Below are 23027 nucleotides of genomic sequence, written 5' to 3'. Positions count from 1 at the left end.
TGGCATGTGACCTTGAAACCTCAGAGCTCATCCCCAGTGACACACTTTTCTCCTAAACCAAATATTCAAACACCTGAGACTGGGGGGATTCTCATCCAAACCACCACAGTGGCTAAGCGGATGCTCTGGGATGAGAAGCCAGGACCAGCAACAGCTGCACAATGCAATAAAGCCTGAGTGAGTTTCCAACTTCCTTTTTAACACAGTTCAATAAAATGACTAGTTTTACTGTATAGCTCCACTTATTGGGGGAATGATTTTGTGCAGTGTACTTGAATGCTGATTTCTGTACCCAGAGATCATCTGGGTGCAGTCCAGAGTTTTGGTATTGTCACCATTACAAATCATTTCCTGACTCAGTACTTTCTAAGACATTGTTCTCCTTTACCTCTAATTGGTTAAAGAGCTCATCAGCCTATAGCTGGGGAAGAGAGTTAAGGCTATACTTCCAATCCCAGTGAGGAGGTCCTAGGTGGAGAGTGTTGAGTGACCATGTGGGAGTTACCATGAAAACACAGGTGAGGAGGAGCAGCCAGGGAGACTAGGCAGGTTCAAAGCAAGGGTGGGCACAGAAAAGCCCTGAACCTTTATATCTACATTATACTTAGGTCAAGCTAAGGACAACCAAAGGCCTCTAGTATGTGGAAGAGCTCCCAGATCCTGACCCTACCTGACCCCATTACTCTAAACACACAAGGGTAGAGCAGGTCTTTAAGGTCAGATGGTCTGGAACCAGTAAGTTTTACAATGTAAGGGGAAAAGCTGCATCTAAGTGCACTTCATAGATTGGGAAACCTATGCAGTCACATAAACACACACCACAGAACAACCCAAGTGGAAGGCACATTTTTTTTTCTGGCTCTTTTATTTATTTTTTTATTATGTTAACAATAGAAGATTCCCCAAAGTTTAAAAAAAAAACTTTGAAAAATAGAAAGTTTCATACTATTTACATGACATATGAGTACAGGTTCCAGTATCATACAAACATCTCATTAGAAACAATGAGAAGGCATGATGTAATTCTCTGCCGTTCAGATGCAAAGCCTAATACACCTGTTCTCCCTTTTGATGTCTGTGTTACGTTATCCTGATAACTACCTGGTACCTGAGAGGCTGGAAGACTACTGGTGAACTTCAGTGCCTTCTGCTTTGTTCGTTCTTTTTTATTTTCAGAACTTACGCCACCCCCGGCTAGGTCTATTCTCACTTTTCAAATGATCAAGTAGTAATCACACAAACTGTTAATGTGTTTATAGATGTAAAATTCAAGCATTCAAATGTATAGCCATGCTGTGTATGGTATGTACTGAATCCAGGAAATTCCCTCCTGCTTTCCTTTGTTTCCATGTTACCAACTGTTTTTCAAAAACATTAAAAAAAAAAAAAAAAACTAGAATAATTCATCTCACAAATTAATCAAAAACCTAAGATTAAAAATTCTACATTATATTTTTATTTGTATTTAAAAATACACTGGAAATTCTGTATAGGCCCATGATTGAGCTTATTTTTGACGTATATTTCTTCGCTTTTGAAGACATGGTTTGTCTGACAAGACCTTCCGCAAGCTGAACACCAAGATCGGGAAGTCCTGTAGCTTTCGCTGGCGCTGCTGCCGATGACGCAAGTCGCTTCCTTGCTGCTGGATCTGGGTGCCTCTCATTTGCCCTTGATCACCTGAACAGTTTTCCGACCATAGTGATAGTAACTGTACGCTGACGCAGCTGTAGTGAGTGCTGTACAACACCTAGAAAGGAGAGAAATGGAGTCAGCTGTCAAACCCAAAAGCACCACCAGCAGAAGCCATGACGTGCACATGTAGAGGTGAGCTAAGAAAAGAGCACTCACTGTGTGAAGTTGTCCAACTACAAAAGCTAAGCTCACGGCTCCCTTCAAGGCCTCATTTAAACTGGTAATGCCAAATAAAAGCCATCTATTGCCGAGGCCTAAAGACTAGTAGAACGACAACCGTCCTTCCTACACACAGCCCTAGGTGTCTGATGTTCTCATTTTTCTCCAACAAAAATATAGACACGACTGTAAAAAGCTGGAGAGGGATGCTCAAACCAGACAGTTCCTACTGAACACTGCTCGGTGCCTTCCTTACCTAAAGCCATACAATACCCTGAAGCGAAAACAGGAGACCAGGTTATATCTGGATGCAGTTTATTTGAGAGAAAGAGATCCTCCATTGATAACCCAAAATACAAACAGGAAAAAAGTCTTTATTTTATGTAAGAAAATACAGTTTAGGCTGTATCATTTAGTATCATTTACTCTGATTAACCAAGCAACTCTGTTCAGAGCTCTAAAGAGAGTTTTAATTATAATTAAATGTTTACCAACTATCACTAAATGTCAACATGGCAGCCTATTTAAAGCACTTGAAAGTTTCAGTTTGACACATTTCAAGATATTTACAACTGAAAAATTAGCACACAGACAAATTTCAAAGTGCTGGCACAGGGTGTCCGCCCACTGCGCCCCTCTACTAGGCTGGATCTGCTGGACATCCAGCTCACCCACCATTATGGCACAAGTGAAACTTCCTTCCTGCATGTATCCCTCTCCTTGCTTTCTCTTCCTCTAAAACTCTTAACCCATCAGCAGTCCTTCTCATCCCTCTAAGTTGTGGCCACTAACTTCTGTGCTCCACGCCTTACAGAAAGACTCGAATGACAGTGCACATTGGTGAGTCGTGTCAATCACTACCTACTGTAAAACGATGCTCTAATGAGTGTCGAGAGATGCACTAATGTATGAATATACAAAACCAGGAACTTAGGGAGCCAACTCATTACTATATCCACTTAGCAGAATGATAAGTTCTCTCTTAGGGCCTATGCCTTAGCCAGTCAATGGTTTGGGGGTCCTGTTAATGGAACCTGGCTTTAGGTCCATTTTGTGGAGCAGGTTTTAGATATAATCAGAAAGTGGTTCATTACTTCCATAGCATTTATGCCACTAATGCAAACGTGGGTACATCTTCCACTTGCTACTGTAGCTCTCAGGGTTTACAGCTGGGTAATAACTGTTGCTTATGAGAGACTATGGAATATACAATGCAAATAAAAGAGCTAGAACACTGCCTCCCTGCAAGGCTTAGGGATTAACATGCAAGAAGCAGAGGAAAACTAGAAAAGCCAAAGGTAGTGGGCATTTGCCACAAGACAGTATCTATTGGACACGACAAAGACATCGCACACATGAAATTATATCATGGCTGAATGTACGCATCCACAAGCCAGTTAAAAACTGCATGGATACTGTACGGACTCGCTACCCATGCTTCAGTGTACCTGTGTACACAGTCAGGAAAAGGAGTGGAGGAGAGAATAGGAAGGGAGGGAGAGATGGTGGCCACAGCTTGTCTACCCCATGTTCATTACACACTACAAGAGTAAAGTCTTTCCAGACTTATCACAATAAGCCACTGTATCAGTAAGGATAATTCTAAATTTAACTTACCATAGTATCTGAAGATAAATGCTGTCAGCATAATTGAAAACTGGAGCTGCCAAAGAAGCTGCCACCAAAATTAACTGGACTGCTGTATTTACCTTAAAAATAAAGACATTATAAATCAACAGTACCAAATGGACCTCATTTTAAGCTTTTGAGGCAAAGCATTCTGGATATTGAATAGCATTATCCAGGCCAAAGTTGTCATTCCCAGGTGAGAGTAAGTACCAGATCAGAGTACTAACTGACCCATCTGCCCACTCAGGTACCCTTCATTTATAACAAGGGCAATGACCACCCCTTGAATCCCATAGCAGCTCAGTGATGCTATACAATTCTGTCCTGTCCCTTAGCTGTCCTCACGCAGCTGTCAACAGGGACACTGAAGCGGCTTCTCCTTGGGTGAGAGGACACAGTAAACACTAGAGTGAAGCCTAGAAGCAGACTTTCAAGGCCACTTGACTCACTCACTGCCTGCGAGAAAACTGAAATTCATTTATTGCAGTGAAATCTTCTAGGGAAACAAGCACTGTTTACCCTCAACAGCACAAAACAACCAGTCAAAGATGACACTCTCTGAAACAACCTAAGCACGAGGGCAGTTGAGGAAGGTGTGCAGAGACACTCCCTGGTCCTGTAATTTATTCTCCAGTCACATGACAGTGACCACACTTGGACTTTAAATAAATAACGTGTTTTCAGAACGAGTGCTTGCTGGTGCATTTGTCCCAGCACTTCAAGTGACTTTCTATAGAGTGCTACATCCAAACTGCTACACTTGACACACAGTCACATGAAGCCAAAAGCTCCCTCTACAGTGGTAATATTCTGTGCCAGGGAGCCAAATACAAAAACAATGGTCCCTCTGTCTCAAAGATGCCTAATCTGTTACACCTCTGTTAAAGAAATGGGATTGAAGGGTGGCTTCTGTGAACTTATTAGGGCATTAAAACCTTTATGTGCAAAGACTGATGTACATTTATGATCCTGAAAAAGACTTAGCAAAACACAACAGCCAACTTAGACTGTCTATCAGTGACTGCAACTGTCTATTCCCTTTTCATCTAACACTTAAAAACAGAAGAGTTAGAGCTAGATATGGCTCAGCAGGGTAGAGACAGGAAATCCCTGAGGCCCAATGAGGAGACTTTGTCTTTAATAATTGTGGAAATTGAGAGGAAGACTACCAATATCAGCCTACACACACACACACACACACACACACACACACACACTACTATACAACACACAGGCATCTGCAATTAAAATGAATGAATGAATGAAAGATAGGAAAAGTACAAGAAACTTCATAATTTTGCATCTCAATCAAAGAGTACTTACATCTCACATCTGACCCACCCTATGATCTTATTCAAGGTATAATTCTTAAGACCATTAACAAACACACTGTACATACTAACAATGTAAAAAAATTCAGAAGACAGACATGACCCATTTTCTATCCCCTCTAATCAAATTAAATTTATCTCATTCTCAGTTGGTGAGATGGCTCAGCAACTTTGCTGTGGGCCAAACATAATGACCTGAGCTCAATTCCCAGGATCTCCCAAGGTGGAAAGAGGGAACTGACCCCCCACAAAATGTCTCTGCCCTCTACCCATGTGCAGGGACACACGGATAGCAAACTTTTAAGAATGTTTTCATTCTAAGCAGCTCGTGACTGAGCTCTATTCATTTCATTATACTAAAAGTTCATAAAGGACTGACTTCTTTAAAAGGTGGCTATGCGTCTCTTACCTTGCTGATGAATGTTGGTTTTAATCTAGCAGTGGCATAGCAAGGATTGAAGTACTTAGCTAGTGTTCGCTGGCAAAAGAAAAAGCAAGTTGCAATTCATCATTCAGGTTTCTAACAAAAGTTACTAGTGCTTACCCTATGCCTAGACCCAAATATATACCTATCTTGCTGCTTATTGGGTAAAATGAGCACTGTTTACACACTTTGTTATGTTATAATGAGACTATTAAAAATAAAATTCTTCAAAATGTAAATTTGACAAGTGCTACAAAGTTGTAAACAGTCACTCCCACACAATTTGCTTTATTACATAGTCACTAAAGAAATTTATATTACTCTCTTTTAGAGGTTAAAAAGCAAAAGAAATAAAATATATCTCTATTTTTCCTGAGAACCAAAAAGGTAATGCTATACTTATGTGCTCAGACATTTACAGAGCCAATGAACAGTACGTAAGCAAGCTATTCCATTCTTCTATTACTGATTTTAAAAACGATTTCTAGACTATCCATGGTGAATAAGTGAAGCATTAGACAGCTTGGAGACAGGAAACAGCTCAACAGTCTGCCCAGCTGCCCTGGGCTTCATATAACATCATTTAAGAGTTGGACTTAAAATAGGAATTAGGCTTTTTTTGTTGTTTGTGTTTGACTAGGCTCTCACTGTAGCCTCATGACCCCTAGAGCAGCCCCAGACTCAGTGATCCGCCTGCTTCTGCCTCTGGAATGCTGAGATTAAACGCATGTGTCAGCACACCCAGCTGACACATCTAGTTTTTAAAATGGACTATTCATGTGTTCAAATTGCAGGGCATTTTTTTTTTCTAATTCCTGGTAAATAAATTAAAAAATAACTGCCATAAACTACTCTCCTACAGTGAAACTGCATTCAGTAATTATATTAGAAGCAATGCTAAAGGAATGTTCTGAAACTTACCGGTGTTGGCAGAGTTCGGTATCTGACATAAAACACAGCAGCAATCAACATTACATCTCTTGAAATTATCATGTAAGTGAGTGGGACTGAAAACCAAATATAAAATAATTTTAATGAGCTTAAAAATTACTAATAGATATTATGACTGCAGTAAAGACTCATTCAGCCTCACACTGTTCAATGTTTTCTTTAAGTAAGATTTTGTAGTAAATATTTACTAATGATTCAGGCCCCTACAGTGAAGCCCTTCCTTCCTGTAATCAGAATGAGCTGCAGACTCTGGCTGTGATTGAAAATATATATATATATATGCCTCTAGAATTCTAATCTGCTCACCCCATGTTCTCTCATGTGTCTGTCTATAAATTGCAAGTCTATATGTAATAGTGTGAGCTATACCCAGCCTTCCCACACCCGACTCTTCTCAGCTTTATGTTTCTGAAAAAAGACCTCATGCTCACAAAAGCAACAATAAGTGGTTAAAGGGACATGTCAGAGAAGCTGAAATATCCTAGAAGTCTCAGGATTTGTCTCTGAATTTTAGCCTAGAATAGAGACCACAGTTTCCTGAAATAAAAAAATATTCCACTCTTGCTGACCTAGTTCCGACCTAGACATCTGTTCTTATTCTCCCTGCCCAACCTGTCAATCACTTTTATCACAGGCTGAGTCTCCCTTATCCAAAATGCTTGGACAAGAGACACTCCAGATTTCAGTTTCTTGAGTTCTGGAATATTTGCATATTGTCAACTGGGCATCACCAATCCCTAAACAATCCGAACCCCCAAACTGTTTGTCATTGGTTATAGTCAACTCATATTCCTCAGATTTCCCAGCATGGTCCCAGAGCCATAGCCATCAGGAGGGTATTTTAGACAGGAGGTCAGAGAACATACTTACTTTAGAGCCTTGCTGTACCATACAAAGTTACAAGCACAATCTTTTTCAAAATAAATGTAATGGGAAAAATCTGAATTCAAATCACAAATATTCCTTTCATGGTATTTTCAAACAGCTCAGAGGTAATCCAAGCCTGTGTTTAGGGGCCCTCTCCAGTTCTGATATTCTACTGGCTCTGCACCTGCAACTGCAGATCAAACTTAGTTTTCCTTAGCTTCATCCTCTATTACAGTTCTGTTTCGAAGAGAAAATGTGTCAGGCAGAGCATGTGCCAGGCTACTATAAATCATGTAAGCCATGATTTATAGATGTATTTTTAAAAATCATTAAACAAACGTTTCTACAGTAAACACTGGCTGATAAACTAGCAACAATCACAATTTAAAATGCAGCCAACCTCTGCAAATCAAAACCTGTGACTGTCAGGAGCTGTGCAGGGATAGAGGATGGAGCGCAGACTTGAGCAGTCAATCCAGCACTGGTCCTGGCAGTGTCTTTGAGTCATTTTACTACATGCAACTATCTGGTGAATCACGTCCAAATAAAATACTCCATTTGTCACAAGTAATTTCAACTTATGTGCTGTCACTAGCATGATTCAAAAAATAACAAGACAAAATTAGAATTGTGGAAATGTGGGGGGTGGGGTTGAGTAAACAAAACACAAAGAAGGAAACTTCAGCCTAATCTCTTTGTAACTGAAGCAGACCAAAGATTTTAACAAAACTGAAAATTAGTTACTGAGCTTATACATAGAGCGTTACAACATAGCACTGCAGAATATTCATTCACCGAAGCACATGTTTGTCAAATCTGACTGCGCACAGGCTGGAAGACTAAAGTCACAAAGCATAGTCTCTGACAACACAGTTAAGCTTGAAATCATTAACAAAAGACACCTCCAAGGCTTTGTGCACACTAGGGTTCTGACCCTCAGTCACATTCCCAACCTAAGAAATAATTATTAACCAGATAGACAAAACACGTCATGAAATCAAGAAGATATTCCACATGGACAATGACAAGAGCACTAACACACAATAGGGGATGCTGATACAGAAGCAGGAAATGCAGTGCAAACCAACTTCAGAGAAGCTAGACAGCCACCAACAAGGGCCCATCTTAAAAGGCTGTGCTGTCAAAGAGGTGGCTCTTCAGAATGGAAAAATTTGGTAAATGCAAATAAACACTCAATTTTGATGTCTTAAAATTCAATTTGGTAATCTTTTTATTGAGTGTATACTAGAATCACTTTGTGCAAGCCTGTGTGGTGGGGGCCCATTGCACGGCAGGTCAGAGACCTGCTCTGTGACTTTTCTCTTTCCACCATGTGCGTCCAGGACTGAACCCAGGTCTTCAGGCTTGAAGGCGCCTTTACCCAATAAGTCATCTCACCAGCCCAGCACAATGACATTAACACAGTGGGGTAAATAAGCTATTATTAAAAATTTAATCTATTATTTTTTGATAAAGTTACTAATGTTTCACTACATGTGATTTCTTTTGAAGAACTGGTATATGAAAAAAGAGACAAGGAAAACCCAGAGAAGGAAAGTGGGGAGAGTGACAGCTAAAGAAGCAAACAATCCATGACTCTTCAAACCAAACCAATCAGGACAAAGACAGAAGGAAGTAGACTCACAGCGAAATCAGGGCGTCACTACACACTATGTCTTATGGTAGCAACAGAAACTTGCTACAAATGAGAAACTTCTTAATAATATAAATAAAATGGATGAGTATCTAGGAAAAAGGAATCACAACTTGCAAAATATACACAGAATAAATTATTAAACTGTAACATTTACCTTAATGTTAACTGTAACTTAACATTAATTGTAATAATTACTCTGTAACAAAAAAAAAAATAATCACATTTCAAAACTCTCTTTGATAGCTTCAACAAATTCTATCAAACATCAAAATACAAAAACTGTAATGTCACATGAACACCATACAAGAACAGAAAAAAAAGTCATTCACCTGTCTGATGAGGTTTCTAGAAACAGGGACCCAGAGAGGATGGCTATCACCAAGAAAAACCATAGCCCATTCTGGTGGTGGGAATACAATCAACATAGAAATCTGTAGGAGCTTCCTTAAGAGACAGAACAGAACGACCCTGTAACCCAGCCAGGCCACTCTTGCCCACAGCAGGACTCTGGTCAGCATACAGAGACATGTATGTTTACTGCTGCACTATTCACAAAAGCCAGGAAACAGAACCAGTCGAGATGCTCATGAATGAATAAACAAAAATTGTATGCAGTTAATCGAAAAAGAAATTTATGACATTTGCAGCAACATATTAGGCCAAAAACATGGATTTTTTTCTTTTATCAAACTTAAATTTAAGGCTTTACATATGCAATGCATGTTTAGGCATGTGTATGGGTATTTACAGTTTTTTATGTCATAAAGCAGGTAATAGCATGCATGTGTGACAGGAAGCAGAGGGAAGGCTAACCTGAAAATGAAAAGGTTCACGGGCAGCAACGGAATGGGAATGACTGAGAACAATGTGTAACGAAGCCACCATGATGAAACCCATTCTGTCATAACTTAAAATGTTAATTTAAAAACCAACAGACTTTGCTTGGAGATTTAGCTCAGTGTCAGAACATACCTAGCAAGTATAAGGCTGCTGGTGAGGCAAAAATCACAAAGAATACCTCCACACACAAAAAATATACCAGGCTAATCTCATGAATCAAATGAGAAAACTCAACAAAATACAATCCATCCAAATCCACCAGTACCTCCAGAATGAATCCTGGCCCAGCTAGATTTCCACCAGGAACCACAGATTGTTTTAACCCTAAAAAAATAGCAACACAACTCACCTCATTAACAGCAGCTTGATGGGGGGAGGGGGCGTTAGACCAATAATATGCCAAGAAAGAGTTCTCAGTGTTCTATCATAATAGACACTTGGCAGAAATTTCCAAGAAAAAATATTAAACTTGAAAAGAGGATCCCTATGACTCGATCCCTACAGGAATCACCCCACAAAGTAGCTGTGAGCCTTGTCTGAGCTGGGGTGAGTCAGCTTCCTCTTGCTCAGCATGAGAAACACAGGGCAGTAAAGAAGTCAGATAGACAAAAGAAAGTCATTAACTACTGACAAGGCAGACGAATTTAACAGAGGGAGAACATTGACCTAGACACGCTAACATTAGAAAAGAGCTGACCATCAATATATCAACTAACACACAACAGAGCTTAAAGCTTCCACTGGTGAGAACATTAAGAACTATCAAATACTTGAGAATAAATCTATCAAAACTATTATTATTGTCTTGGAGAAAATAATAAGACATCATTACACTGTTTACCAGATGCCAATAATGGACCAGTTTCTGTTCTCAAATCCCACTTCTAACTCTTGGGAGGGATGAGGAAGAAAAACTGTTTGAGAAATACATTCAGCCTACACACAAAACGAAGAACCAAAGAAGCATGTACAATGAATCCTCAGAGCAAGAGACTATGAAGTTTCAGAGTATTCAGATAATGCATTATATATGGATATGATTTAAAACCACACAATAATGTACATTTTTACAGAAATCTTCATAGTATCAGAGTTCCCATCATGAATAAACTGTACTTAATAAAGATAACCATGGGGGCTGGAGAGATGGCTCAGAAGTTAAGAACCCTGGCTGCTCTTCCAGAGAACCTGTGCTTGATTTCAAGACCCACTTGGCAATTTACAACTGTCTCTATCGCTAACTCTTCTAGAAGAGGGGATGTGATAACCCCTTCTATCTTCCATGAGCACCAAGCGGGCACAGACATACATGCAAAGCACTCACACATACCATATATATTAAATAAAAAGTGGGAAGAAATCTGTGACTTACAAAGATTTTAAGTTACTTTCAAATATCTAGGCGCTAAAACACAAAAATTTTAGAGTATTATGAATCAGCACTATGGACTACTATCCCAATTAATTTTAAACAAAGTTATCCAGTAACAAGGACACAAATTCTGTAATAAACAGCGATAAGCAAAACAGCTGATTTAAAATTGAGGAAACAGTTTAAAGTTGAAAATCTATTTTGGAAGAAAAGGCCTAAGCTCACTACCATTGATCTTCCTTGTAATTTAAAGGACAGGACAGCGTTCTTACCTGGAATAAGATCTGCATAGGTCAAGCTAATATATAAGATGCTGATAAGAACTTTATCAGCAAGTGGATCAAGAGCACTTCCCAAAGCTGATTTTTGATTGGCCCAGTTTCGAGCAATAAATCCATCCAACTGAAAATAGAAGTGTTTTTTAAATAAACGTCATAATTCAAACAGAATAGATGATTTGAAGCTTTAAAGATACCAGAAAAACAACTGTACTTTCAGAAAATGTCAGTAAGGTCTCATTTATTATCCCAAACATTCTTACTCCTTCTGTTTTTAAAACAGCAATTAGTCTGAAATGAATCTCACATTTATACCGTTGTTCTTCTCCTTCACGGTGTCCTACTGACTTCTCACTGTTTTTACAACATACCCATGTGGGATGAACCCAAACATAAATATAGAAATAAAGAGTCCCCACAGAACCCACACAAAGCGGACTGACAGAGGGACTGGGAAACTACTCTCTGAGCCAAAGTGGATACCTTTCAGGACTACTTTTTAATTGTGACACTCAGCTTTCACATCCCTATCTGTTTTACTACAGTATCTGACTCCTGTAGGTTCTTTATTTCAGTGTGTGTGTGTGTGTGTGTGTGTGTGTGTGTGTGTGTGTGTGTGTAAGCCATCCAAATGTGTGTGGTGTCCACAGAGGCCAGAGGAGACCATGAGAGCCTCTGGACTGGAGCAGCTACAGGAAGCTGACAGCTGTCTGCTGTGGGTACTGAATTCAATCTCGGGTCTGCTGAGCTGGTTCAGGTCCTGGCAGAACCATCTTTCCTATCTAACAGTGTAAGATTATTTCTCACTTTAAAAATTTATTGGGTTCAAAGGATTAGTTCAATGAAGAGTGCTGAGTACCTAGCTTCTATGAGGCTCCGGGTTTGATCCTGCACATCGCACACGCACACACAATTTTAGTACCACTATTAAGTCAATGTTCTGGCTGTGGTTGTATTACCTATAATTGAGTAAAAAACATTCCTCTGTACCTATCCTAGTTAAAATGCTAATACTTAAATATTTTTTGTTCATTTGTTTGTTTTGCTTCTCTAGAGTTTTTCTGTGTAGTCCTGCCTGTCCTAGAATTTGTTCCATAGATACAGTTTGGCCTTGAACTCAGTGCTCACCACTGCCTGGCTTTTTTCTCTTTTCTTTCTTTCCTTCCTTCCCCCCTCCCTCCCTTTCTTTTCTTGAAATAGGATCTTACTACTATGTAGACCAGGCTGGCCTTTGAACTCACAGAAATTCTCCTGTTTTTGTCCCCCAAGAGCTGGAATTAAAAGCCTCACCATCATGCCTGGCAAATTCTTTTTTTAATTACTTATTTTGATTAAAAATAATATTTTAAAGCACAGATTACACTTGGTTGACAAGCTTTTTACTAAATCAACAACCTAGTTTGATAAAGGGCCAGACTTAGGTCATTGGGACCAAAGTACCAAAACTAGGTACCGCCTAGTTACATGGCACAGACAAAAATGTCCTGTTTAGCCAAGGCATTGATGTATGGTACTCATTCTGTTTAACTTTATACCTCAACAAATGTCTGACATTCCTACGAAAACAATAAAAACTAACTTGTTTGCAGTTAGGCATGATACCTTTTAAAGACAGTAAGTCCTCCTTGTTACAAGTATTTTACTAGGTTCAAGGACACAAGCGTACAGGAAATTGGTCTAGGCCTGAGAATGATTCCTAGCCAAGAACAGCAAAAGAAAACCCATCTGCAACAACACAAACACAACAGCAGAGAGAACAACCTGGTTCAAGGCCTGGCTTTGCATTTCCTGCGGGCATTGACCTTGAGCAAGGCAGATTACCTGGCCTCCCTCTGTTTAAAACAGATACCGTTCACCTACACAAGCCTTGCCTGCCTTCAGCAAGTATGATTAATACTAGTTCAATCTCTTAGCAAGTCCTCAGAAAGGCAATTACTACTCCATTCACAATGAGAACCATCTATTGGCTTTCTTCCTCTTCCCTTCCCCTCGCCTTCTAGGGTTTTTTGTTTGTCAGGTTCTTTGAGACAGGTTCTCTTACTCTGCAGCCCAGAACCCACTATGTTCAACACTCACAACTGTCAGCCTGCCTTTGACGTTAGGATTTCCGGGCTGCAGCACCATGCTCAGCTATTTTCTTAAGTGAATTAGACAGACAACTGCAGTGAGGAGCTGTGGTTTGTTCCTCACAGCCCGCTCTCGCTATCACCTCCCGCATTCACTGCTCCTCTAACTCGCATTGCTCCTTTGCAAATACGTACAAGTCCTTCACTGCACCTCACTCCTCCCACAACACCACTGCCATGCACCCAGGCCCACACGCAAATGGATAAACAGTGCTCAAGAAAAATACATAAATGGGTCAATCTCACAAATTTATGACCATAAACCAGGCACACTCAATTCCTGTCCACCCTACATCTATCTTTTCATACCATGCTTAAGGTCACCCATGACCTACATCATTCCTACTGAATGTTCTCGTGCTAGCCCATGGCCACATTTAATTCTCGCCTAGAAGAAAACAGTAAAAGACAACCAGTCCTCCCCCATGTTGCACCTAACACACGGCCCAGCGCACCCATCCTGTCTGGCCCACTTGACTCCCATCCCTACGGTTTGTTTCCCTCCTTCCTTCCATCTCCTTTGCACCATAAGTCTTTTATCACTTGGCTAATGCAAAATATTTCCCAGTCTATCTTTAAAACACCATTCCTTGGCCCTCTTTTTCTATTCTCCTACAGAGCAAGATTTCCTTAAAAGCAGGCCAGTCATTACCAATCCTCATTTGCTTCTCAGCTTAGGCCAATCTTTCTCAGGCCTCTAGAAAGTTCTCCTGCAGATAGATCACCCAGGTACTATCAACTGACCTCTCACAATAGCAGCACTCTGGTCACCATCTCCGGGACACCACCCTGCCCAAGCTTCCCTTTCTTTCCTACTGCCTACCTGTCCCTCACTTCACCTCACCTCTCTTGGGTACCGCCAGTTCCCCATCCCATGCCCTCCGCTCTGCATTACCATCTGAGATCGAGCAACAGGCATTAGAAGCTTGGGGTGTTTCCCATCCCCAGTGTGCTCCTTCCATGTACCCTGGAAAACCGTCTCACTCCCATCCCCCTGTCCAGTACATCAGCATGAGTACTTAGCTTACTCCTCACCCAATCAGATCCTGCCATTCCAGTTTAAAGCTGGTGAGTGAGAAAAGAATCAAAATCTCACAGGAAAACTGCAGTACGGTGCCAGTTAGTTCTGGTTTCCATACGCATGTCATACTTGTTAACCGGCTCTTCATTCAATGAGGCCATTTCATGTGCCAGTTGATTCCCTACCCCACAAACCCCTCATAAACTAGCAAATTTAAAAAGTGAACCCAATATCTGAAAACAAAAAACGTACAACCTAAAACATTTTGATCAGTCTAAAATTCTAGGACAGTCTTTCAGCCCACACCAATAACAAGTGGAGACCTTCAGTGGAAAAGTAGGCACTGAAGAAGCAGGGAGAAGGGGTGACAAAGAAAAGCTAACATGTGCCGGGAAAGGACAAGAGCTCATGTGAAAGGCTGTACCTGGTGCACACTTAGAAGCGCCGTAAGACAATGCCAATGCTCACCTACGTCCCTTCAAAACCTTCAGTTCATTCTACACTGAGCATATGCTACTGCTACTAGGCAAGTATTGTCTCCATGGGACACAAAGGAAACGCAGACAGTTTAAAGTGCCACACAGCCTTTACTTGTGGAAAATGAATTTTCTAGTATCATCAAACAAACACTGAGAAAAAATGTTAAAAAACCAAAAAACAAAACAACAAAAAAAAACAAACAAACAAAAACCCCAAAAAACAAAAGAATCCAATGGGGCTGAAGTGTCTCCTACCCAGGCGCTCCCTGTAAGATACTGTTTCCAGTTCCACATGCTCACACTGCCCAGATCTCTAGGTTTTCCTCTGTCCTCTTCACCTCTCCCAATTGTGTATGTAGGCTTGGACTTTTAGGAATCATTTCAAATAGTTTGTAAAAAGATAGATAACAGCCACAGATGACAGAAATGGTCAGTCAGCAAAGGTAATAGCCTCCTATCATAAAATTACTTCTCCCAATTCTGTTTTGATCTCACACTTTCCAACTGACAAGACTGATATGAAAAAGCTCCTCTCCTGTGCACATGCTGAGGAAGTAGAAGAAAGCATGTTCCATGTCGTTTCACACCAAGGCCTTCGCTGCACAGCAGTCATAGGTGAGCAGCAGAGCGACAGCGGCCATACTGGCCCGCAGCAGCTCACAGGGCACCTGGTCCCCTGGGGCCGTCCACAGCGAGCGCTCAGCCAGGAGCATTTCTAAAGAAGTTTCTTTTTTGAAGTTATAACTCCAAAGGTAAAGATTATCTTTTCCTAGGGCTCTATGACCTCTACACTCTCCCTTAAATCTTCTAGAAGCAGTTCCACATGGATGCTGAAGACACGTCCTCACAGAGTCCTAGATCATACTTATGCCGAGGACATCCTTCCAGAAAAAGTGAAGGCTAGGCTACAGCGGGAGTTACAGACAGTGTGGGATTTCAAAGGGAGCAAAAAGCAAATATATTCATAACTTACCAAATCCGTTAGCCCGGCTAAAGCAAAGACACCTAGTGCAACATTAAAATCTTCTTCAAGAATCAGATAGCCCAACACCGGGGCCAGGCCAATTCTCGTCATTGACAACAAATTTGGGATTGTCCATGGATTTTCATACTGAAAGACAAAGACAACACAATTTGAATAAAATACTATAATTCAGACTTTTGAATATATACTTTATTAACTGAAGGGTAAGAAGATAAACTTTAATACTTGTAAGCACATTTATATACATATACACATACACAGAGAAAATTTTAACATAAAAAATGAACATGCTTTATTCATCATATAAACTAGCTTTTAATAATTTCATTAAAGCAAAAGATCTGAAAGATCTTCTAAGTAGCCAAATAGACTACAATTTTGTCAGAAAAAAAAGAAACCCACAAATGATCAATTCTAGGTACTCTCATCAAAAGCTGTTAAATCCAAGATAGAGATACATGGAAATGGGGAGTTATACAAATCTGTCCAAAGCAGCTATGGAGATGTTCAGACGACTCCTCCCTCAAGTAAAAACCTGAGGGCATTCACAGCTCCCGATCGGGACTTTTGATTCCTTGAAACTTCATAAGGAGCAAAGCTGTCAGACACTGGCACCACCAAAAAGCCTCCTTGGCCACCATGCTGAAGGACAACACTTCTGAGGAAATTCATGAGTGTACTCCAACTTTTAAACTCTTCAGCCTAGCAAAGCTGAAATACCCTGTGTGTGCCACATACATGGTACAGAAACAAGAAAATGTCTTTCCCTAGAGCCTGAACTATTTTCTCCATTAGTCAAGACAGCTGATCCCACCCCCTTGAACACCAGTCTTCAAAGAACCAGTCTAACATCCCTTTAAATCAGTAACCAACTTGCTTAAAACTTAACCTTTTTAGGGAAAAAAAAGGACCAGGTTGGTGAGCTCACTGGGTCTGGGTTTCTGCTGACCACCTCAGTTCCCAGACCACATGTGGAAAGTGAAGACAACCCAGGGAAGCTGCCGAGATCATTGTGTGTGTTCGGTAGCAAGTGTGTGTGCTGAACCAAAGGGAAAAAGTGGCAATGCTCATTTCCCAAGATTCTCTTTTAAAATCTCATGAGAAAAGGCATTTTATAATAAGAACCCAACAGAAGGTATATATATAGGTGTAGAGGGATAATACATGGTTGTTAGAATCAGGTGGTGAATACTGTCATTGAAAATTCTACAAGGACAGTGGCCAAATCAGAAGTAATACAACTCTCTACTCTGGAATCTTCTATTCAAGTAGGACCAAACTGTATAGTTGAATGAAAACATGTTCATTTACACCCAGGTTCAAAGGTTAGAATATTCCTGAAATTTAGAGAAAGTGTCAAGCCGCTGAGACAGCTCGGGGGATTTGCCCTGACCCCTGTGTGTGTGAGGAAAAGAGTTCGGCTATTAACCACACTGTGGGACAAAGTCAAACGCTGATCCAGTACCACAGCGACTCAGGCTGGGAAGAGAAAGGTAGTTAGCTCAGGGTTGTACTAGAAAGTAAAAGCCGTGGACTGTGGTTGTACACACCTTTAATACCTGCCCTCAGGGGGCAGAGGCAGGTGGATCTGAGTCAGAGGCCAGCCTGGTTTATAGAGAGAGTTTGAGGACAGCCAGGGATACACACAGAAACCCTGTCTCAAAACTAAAACAGGCAAGCAAAAGAATGAGCTCCAGTTAGCCTAACATACCCATGGAGCAAGACTAAAGGGAAGGCTGCAGGCAGCCTCAACACTTCCCTTGGTAAAGACACAACACAACTACAGCTGGCTATTGGGCAGTGAGCACATCTGTGCCCTACATAAAATGTTCACCGGTGTGGTCATGGTGGTGGCAGGCCTTTGATCTCAGCACTAGGGAGGCTGGGGCAGGTGGGTGAGTTCGAGGCCAGCCAATCAAGTTCCAGGACAGCTAGGGCTGTTAACACAGAGAAGAGCTGTCTCGAAAAACAAAACTACAAGAAGTTCATTAATATCTAGTTATTACATTTGTACATTTGTAAAAGTCGACAAAGCTTTATCTCAAATTACCCAACCAGATAACCTGTGGCATACTCGGCCAACTGTGCTGGGAAGGGCTTCAGCCAGGTTGAGGGCAACTTCAAAGCATCCAGCTTTCGAGCTCCAAGAGTTTTAAAGCTATTCCTGAAGTTGTGACCCCTGCCGGGGTGTGGCCACCTCAGCCCATGCTGTGTAACTGATAAAAGCAGAGCAGTACCGTGGCCTCTGCAGACCTAACAATTGAAGATGTAATAATTGCACGGGCTTGCTAACATGACATCAAAAGCTGTGCCACACTCGTGCCCTGGTGTCATCTGCCAGGGGATTTATCATATCAGGTAAAGTGGGCAGATACCGCTGTTACGTCAAGAACAGTCAACTTTTCTACAACACAAAGTTGAAAGATCTTCTCGTTACAACCTAAGCCAAATAATTATCCTCCGTGCCACTGTGTAAGATTACAAAAGACCAAAGGATGATGTAAATCTGCACAAACGAACAGAAGGGCCGTTCTGATGATTCCGCCGAACTTAACCTATACACAGAAGATTCACTTCAAAACATTAATAGATGTTTAACTAGACGAGCGATATTTGTTTTTACCAATGCAACGTGCAAACATACCTCCCAGCAACGGGTGTGGACAGAAGGGGATTACAGTGGGTTCTAACTTGGCGGGGAGGAGGGGGGCTGAAGTTCACAGGGGATCGAACGTCCTGGCTGCTCGTAACTTCCCAGAACACGGGGTGAGTGTCGCGACAGAGCGCCGAGCCCGTCACCCGCGTCCCGGCCGACCCTCGTACTTACCGAGTTGGTGGCGCTCGCCGGGACCCACCGGGTGCTGGGGGGCTGCGCGGCGGCACCTCCTCCGGCGGCAGGCTCCGGGGCTGCCTTCCCCACGCCCGAGCAGTGGGTCCGCGGGCTGACGCCCGGCAGCCGCAAGGCGAACGCGGTCGGACGAAGCCGCCAGCGCTCGGCCAGGCAGCCCAGGCAGCAGGCCGCCGGCGGCAGCAGGGCCCTGCGGGAGCCGCCCCTGCCGAGCCGCGCCCCCGGAGGCCGGACGGCCGCGCGAAGGGGCCCCCATGCCCCGCGTGCCACGCGCCAAGCCAGCATGGCCTCGCGGCCTCCTCGGAGTCCGAGAGTCGAGAACTCAGAAGCCCCTGGCACCGGCCGCCAGCTTCTCTAGAGAAATCGAACGGTTTCGAGGCTGCACGGACAGCTCCATACTAATTTCCACACACTGGCACTTTCCGCTTATACAGGTGGCCTGAACCGCCAAGGAAGGCGGCTTTCACGACGTTTTCACGACACCCAGCCGCTCGGCTCACCGGCGCCCCCGGGCGGCAGCGGCGGGCACGTGCCGCCAGCGCTGCTGGTGCCTGCAGGCTAAGAATGACTGGTAGGGAAGACCCATGAGCGGGTGCCACGTGGCCACAGGAAGCCAAGTGGCCCGCTGGTGTGCGTGGCCGTTTTACCACGGAGGAGATTTAAAGCTTTAGTTTTGGCATCAGAGTAGTAAGTAGCTACTCTGCTTTTTGAACACTAAATGCATATGAATAGGTTCAAAGTAGCAAATAATAGCAGTCACTAATTGTTTACTTGGGAAAGTGCTTACTGGATACAGTGCCATTATTTATCCTCTCAGCAACTCTGACATACGTTCTGTATTTGCCTTTACTTTTACAGGTATAGAAACCCGTGTGCAGAAGAAACTTGCTTATTCTAAGAAGTCTGAACTAGTAACAAATCAGATCACTGTTCTAACAATGAGCCTGTTATTATAAATTACACAATACTGGTGCATTGTCTTCCTAACCTTACAAACAGCCTTACAGATGTCCCTACCATTTGTTATATCGTTGAGCTTGAACCCAGGGCCTTCCCAGGTTGGGCCAAGACCATACCAGTGGAAGAACACCACGTGGCAATGTCTTGCAGTCTTTCCATTACCCTTGAGCCCAATCTTTGGTGGTATATAACCACCTGAAAGTTGTTCGTAAAGCCCAAATTACATTTGAGGATTAAAGACTTAAGAAGCATTTTATCAAGATCATTTGTATTTTTGTTTTTTGAGAGAGGATCTTTTGTGTGGCCCTGACTGGCCTGGACCTTGCTTTGTAGACCACGTTGGGCCTGCACTCTGAGATCTGCCTAATTGCCTCCCAAGTGCTGGGAGGCCCAGCTGTCTTTAATTTCTTGTACACATATTTAAAGACTGCTACTAAGAGAAAATCTGGAGAAATGGTTCCGTGGTTAAAAGCCCTGGGTGCTCTTCCAGAGGACCCAGATTAGATTTCTAGTACTCACATGGTGGTTCCCAGCCTAACTCCAGTTCCAAGGACTTTTAAATCCTCTTCGGTCCTTCCGGCACAGGGAGGGACCCAGGCACACATGGTGCACAGATACAGATTCAGGCAAAACATTAAAAAATAATGAAATCTTTAAAAATCCATACATGCTAAAAATTCCATATAAATTACAGTTTTTGAGTGGTAACACGTTTTTAATCCCAGCATTTGGGAGGCCAAGGTAAATGGATCTCTATGACTTTGAGTCCAACCTGGTCTACAGAGAGAGTTCCAGGACAGCCAGAAGCAACACGGAGAACCCTGTCTGCAAAAACAAACAAACAAACAAACAAATAAAAATTTTAAAAATCTATATACATTAAAAGAAAATGTAAAAATGTTATGCTAGCAATGTGAGACACTTTTTTAAGATTTTTAAATTACCATTAGAACTATTCATGTATTTCTCAGACATAGGCACAAACTTTGGAACGTCCTGGTGGGAAATGGGCAATAGGAAGGAAAAGCAGAACCCAAACCCTTATTGGAGAGATGCCGGTAGGCAGTAAGCAAATGAAACACAAATGGGGCTTAGGCTGGAGAGTTTGTAATTTCTTTGGAGTTAAAAATGCTGGCTGTCAGGAAGAAAACAGCTTTAGCTGTCGTTTTAGTCCTGTGACAGCAGATACCAAATCAAACAAAATGTGGCTCTTTTGGCAGAGTTCTTATCTAGCATACACAAAACCCTGGGTGCAAATCCCAGCACCAGGTGTGTAAGTCTAGAACTCTGGAGGTGGAGGGCTTGGCTGAATAGGAAGTTAAAGCCAGCCTAGGATTTTAATAAAAAGCGGGGAGGGGGTAGAAAGGAAGAGAAACAAGAGGAAAAAACAAAACAAAAACAAACCTAGGCAGTGGTAGAAAGAAAAAGAAGAAAAAGAATCCAGACGGTGGTGGTGCACACCTCTAATTCCTGCACATAGAAGCCAGAGGCAGGAGGGTTTATGTGAATTCAAGGCCAGTCTGGCCTCCACAGTGAGATCTTGTTCCAAAAGAAAAGGAAAGAAGAAAAATCCAGGAAGTGAAGGTATACACCTTTAATCCCAGCTCTGCAGATAGATCTCTGTAAATCCCAGGCCAGCCAGGGCTACGTAGAGATCTTGTTTCAAAAACAAAGCCAGTTTCTGTACATAATTAGGGTTCCATCCCCTTGTTTACAGTCTTAGCCTTTAATAGAGTGACCTAATAGGCCCATCTTTCTCTCATCACGGACTAATGGGACAGAGAGGTCAACTGATGGAGCTGTTTGAAGCTAATCTGACCAACTGACTTTGATCATATTTACAATAACAGCTTCCATTTCCTTCCTTCAAGTCAGGCTTTAATATTTCTATGGTGTATTGTCCCACATTTCATTTTCATTCTGGATTTATTATCAGTCACATAGTCATTGTAAAATATTAGTGTTTATTTTGGTTACTCAGTGCACACTGCTTTTTGTATGTGTGTAGGTGTCGGGGCGCAGGCTGTTGCTGAATGACTTCACCAGTGCAGGCTGGCCAGCGAGCTTCAGGGCTCTCGGCTACCCACACCCAGCATTAGGAGTAAAATGAAGCATCCTTGGCTTTTTATAAGACAATCTGAGTTTAGGTCCTCAGACTTCACCAACTGAGCCATCTCCCCAACTCAGTTTTTGAGTATTTTGGTTTTTTAGCTTTTCATCTACTGGTTTCCTGGAAGTCAAGTAATTTCCAATCAGTGGCTCTTAAATGCTAAAGTGTTTGTGGGCTATATATACAAAGAATGCTTTGGCTAGAGGTCCAGTTCCATTTGAAGACTCACAAAAATATGGTGCATTCTGATTTAATTGGTCCCGCCTCCTTGAAGCAGACCACAGGAAACTCCGCAGCATGCAATCCAGCCTTTCAAACCCGTGTTTCTCTATGTGCTTTCACTTTAGAACTTGGCAGCATGAGGCCCCACGAAGACTGCTTCTCGCTGCTGCTCTGCTGCAGGTGAGCCTCTGCCAGGTACCGCAATGGCATCCATGAGGCACAGAGGCAGGAATGCCTTAAACACTCTGGCAGTAGGCTTGCTTTATTTTACAAACTACTCCTGGAACATTTTTTTTTTAAATCTTCAGTATTTGTACAATTCCGTAAACAACACTTGTTGCAGTAAATATTAAAGATGGCTTAATTCTTTATCAGCCCCCTCGGTCTCACTCCGCAAATGCTGCTGTACTGCAGAGCCGAGCGCACGGACTGTCACTCAGTCCGAAAGCTGTACTCTCCACGAGGTTCCCTTCCCAGGCTGTTCACTCTGCCCGCCTGCCCTGCTGCTTCTGTCCCAGGTGGATACTACGCCCCATTGTGTCCTTTGCACTACTGCCCAACACAACCATTACTCTAAAGCCAGACAGATTCTCATGGTAGGTTTATATATTAAATTCTCAATCCACAAATCCCCTACACAATAAGATGAAATCCAGTGCCCTTCTGTAAGAGATAAAAAGACCTATAGAAACCCTTAAGAATATTTATACCTACCTATCGAAAATCACAGCCATCAGGATCTAGGTCTGCTTTCTCTAGCTTCATCTTGATTTCTCCCCCAATCTCTGCTCCTCTTCCATTTTCCTACCTTTTATCTACCTGTCCCTCCACTGTCCAACCCTAACATCAATCTAGAAATACTTCTCAGAAAAAATTTTAATTAAGCCAATAAATTTCTGCTACTTTCAAATGAGAAGCCAAGTCAGACCCACTGCCTATAACCATAAAGTTAAAAACAATTGAAAGGCTGGAGAGATGGCTCAGAGGTCAAGGGTACTGTCTGCTCTTCCAGAGGTCCTGAGTTCAATTCCCAGCAACCACATGGTGGCTCACAGCCATCTGTAATGGGATCT

General features: G+C 42.1%; 1 protein-coding gene across 1 annotated transcript; it reads right to left on the bottom strand.

The window, feature by feature from the left end:
• Positions 1-861: 861 nt before the first annotated feature.
• On the bottom strand, positions 862-19095 carry CRLS1 (cardiolipin synthase 1). Its single transcript, XM_080931430.1, has 7 exons — positions 18642-19095; positions 15803-15940; positions 11198-11327; positions 6160-6245; positions 5224-5292; positions 3472-3563; positions 862-1750 (listed from the first exon to the last, which is right to left on the bottom strand). The coding sequence occupies exons 1-7, from the start codon at positions 18945-18947 to the stop codon at positions 1663-1665; spliced, it is 909 nt and encodes a 302-aa protein (XP_080787556.1). The 5' UTR covers positions 18948-19095; the 3' UTR covers positions 862-1662.
• Between the last annotated feature and the right edge of the window lie 3932 nt (positions 19096-23027).

The sequence above is a fragment of the Micromys minutus genome, assembly GCF_963924665.1.
Source record: "Micromys minutus genome assembly, chromosome: 17".
NCBI classification, from domain to species: domain Eukaryota; kingdom Metazoa; phylum Chordata; class Mammalia; order Rodentia; family Muridae; genus Micromys; species Micromys minutus.
The sequence above is the reverse complement of the archived record's forward strand: the minus strand, read 5'-3'. Positions and strand labels throughout refer to the sequence as shown.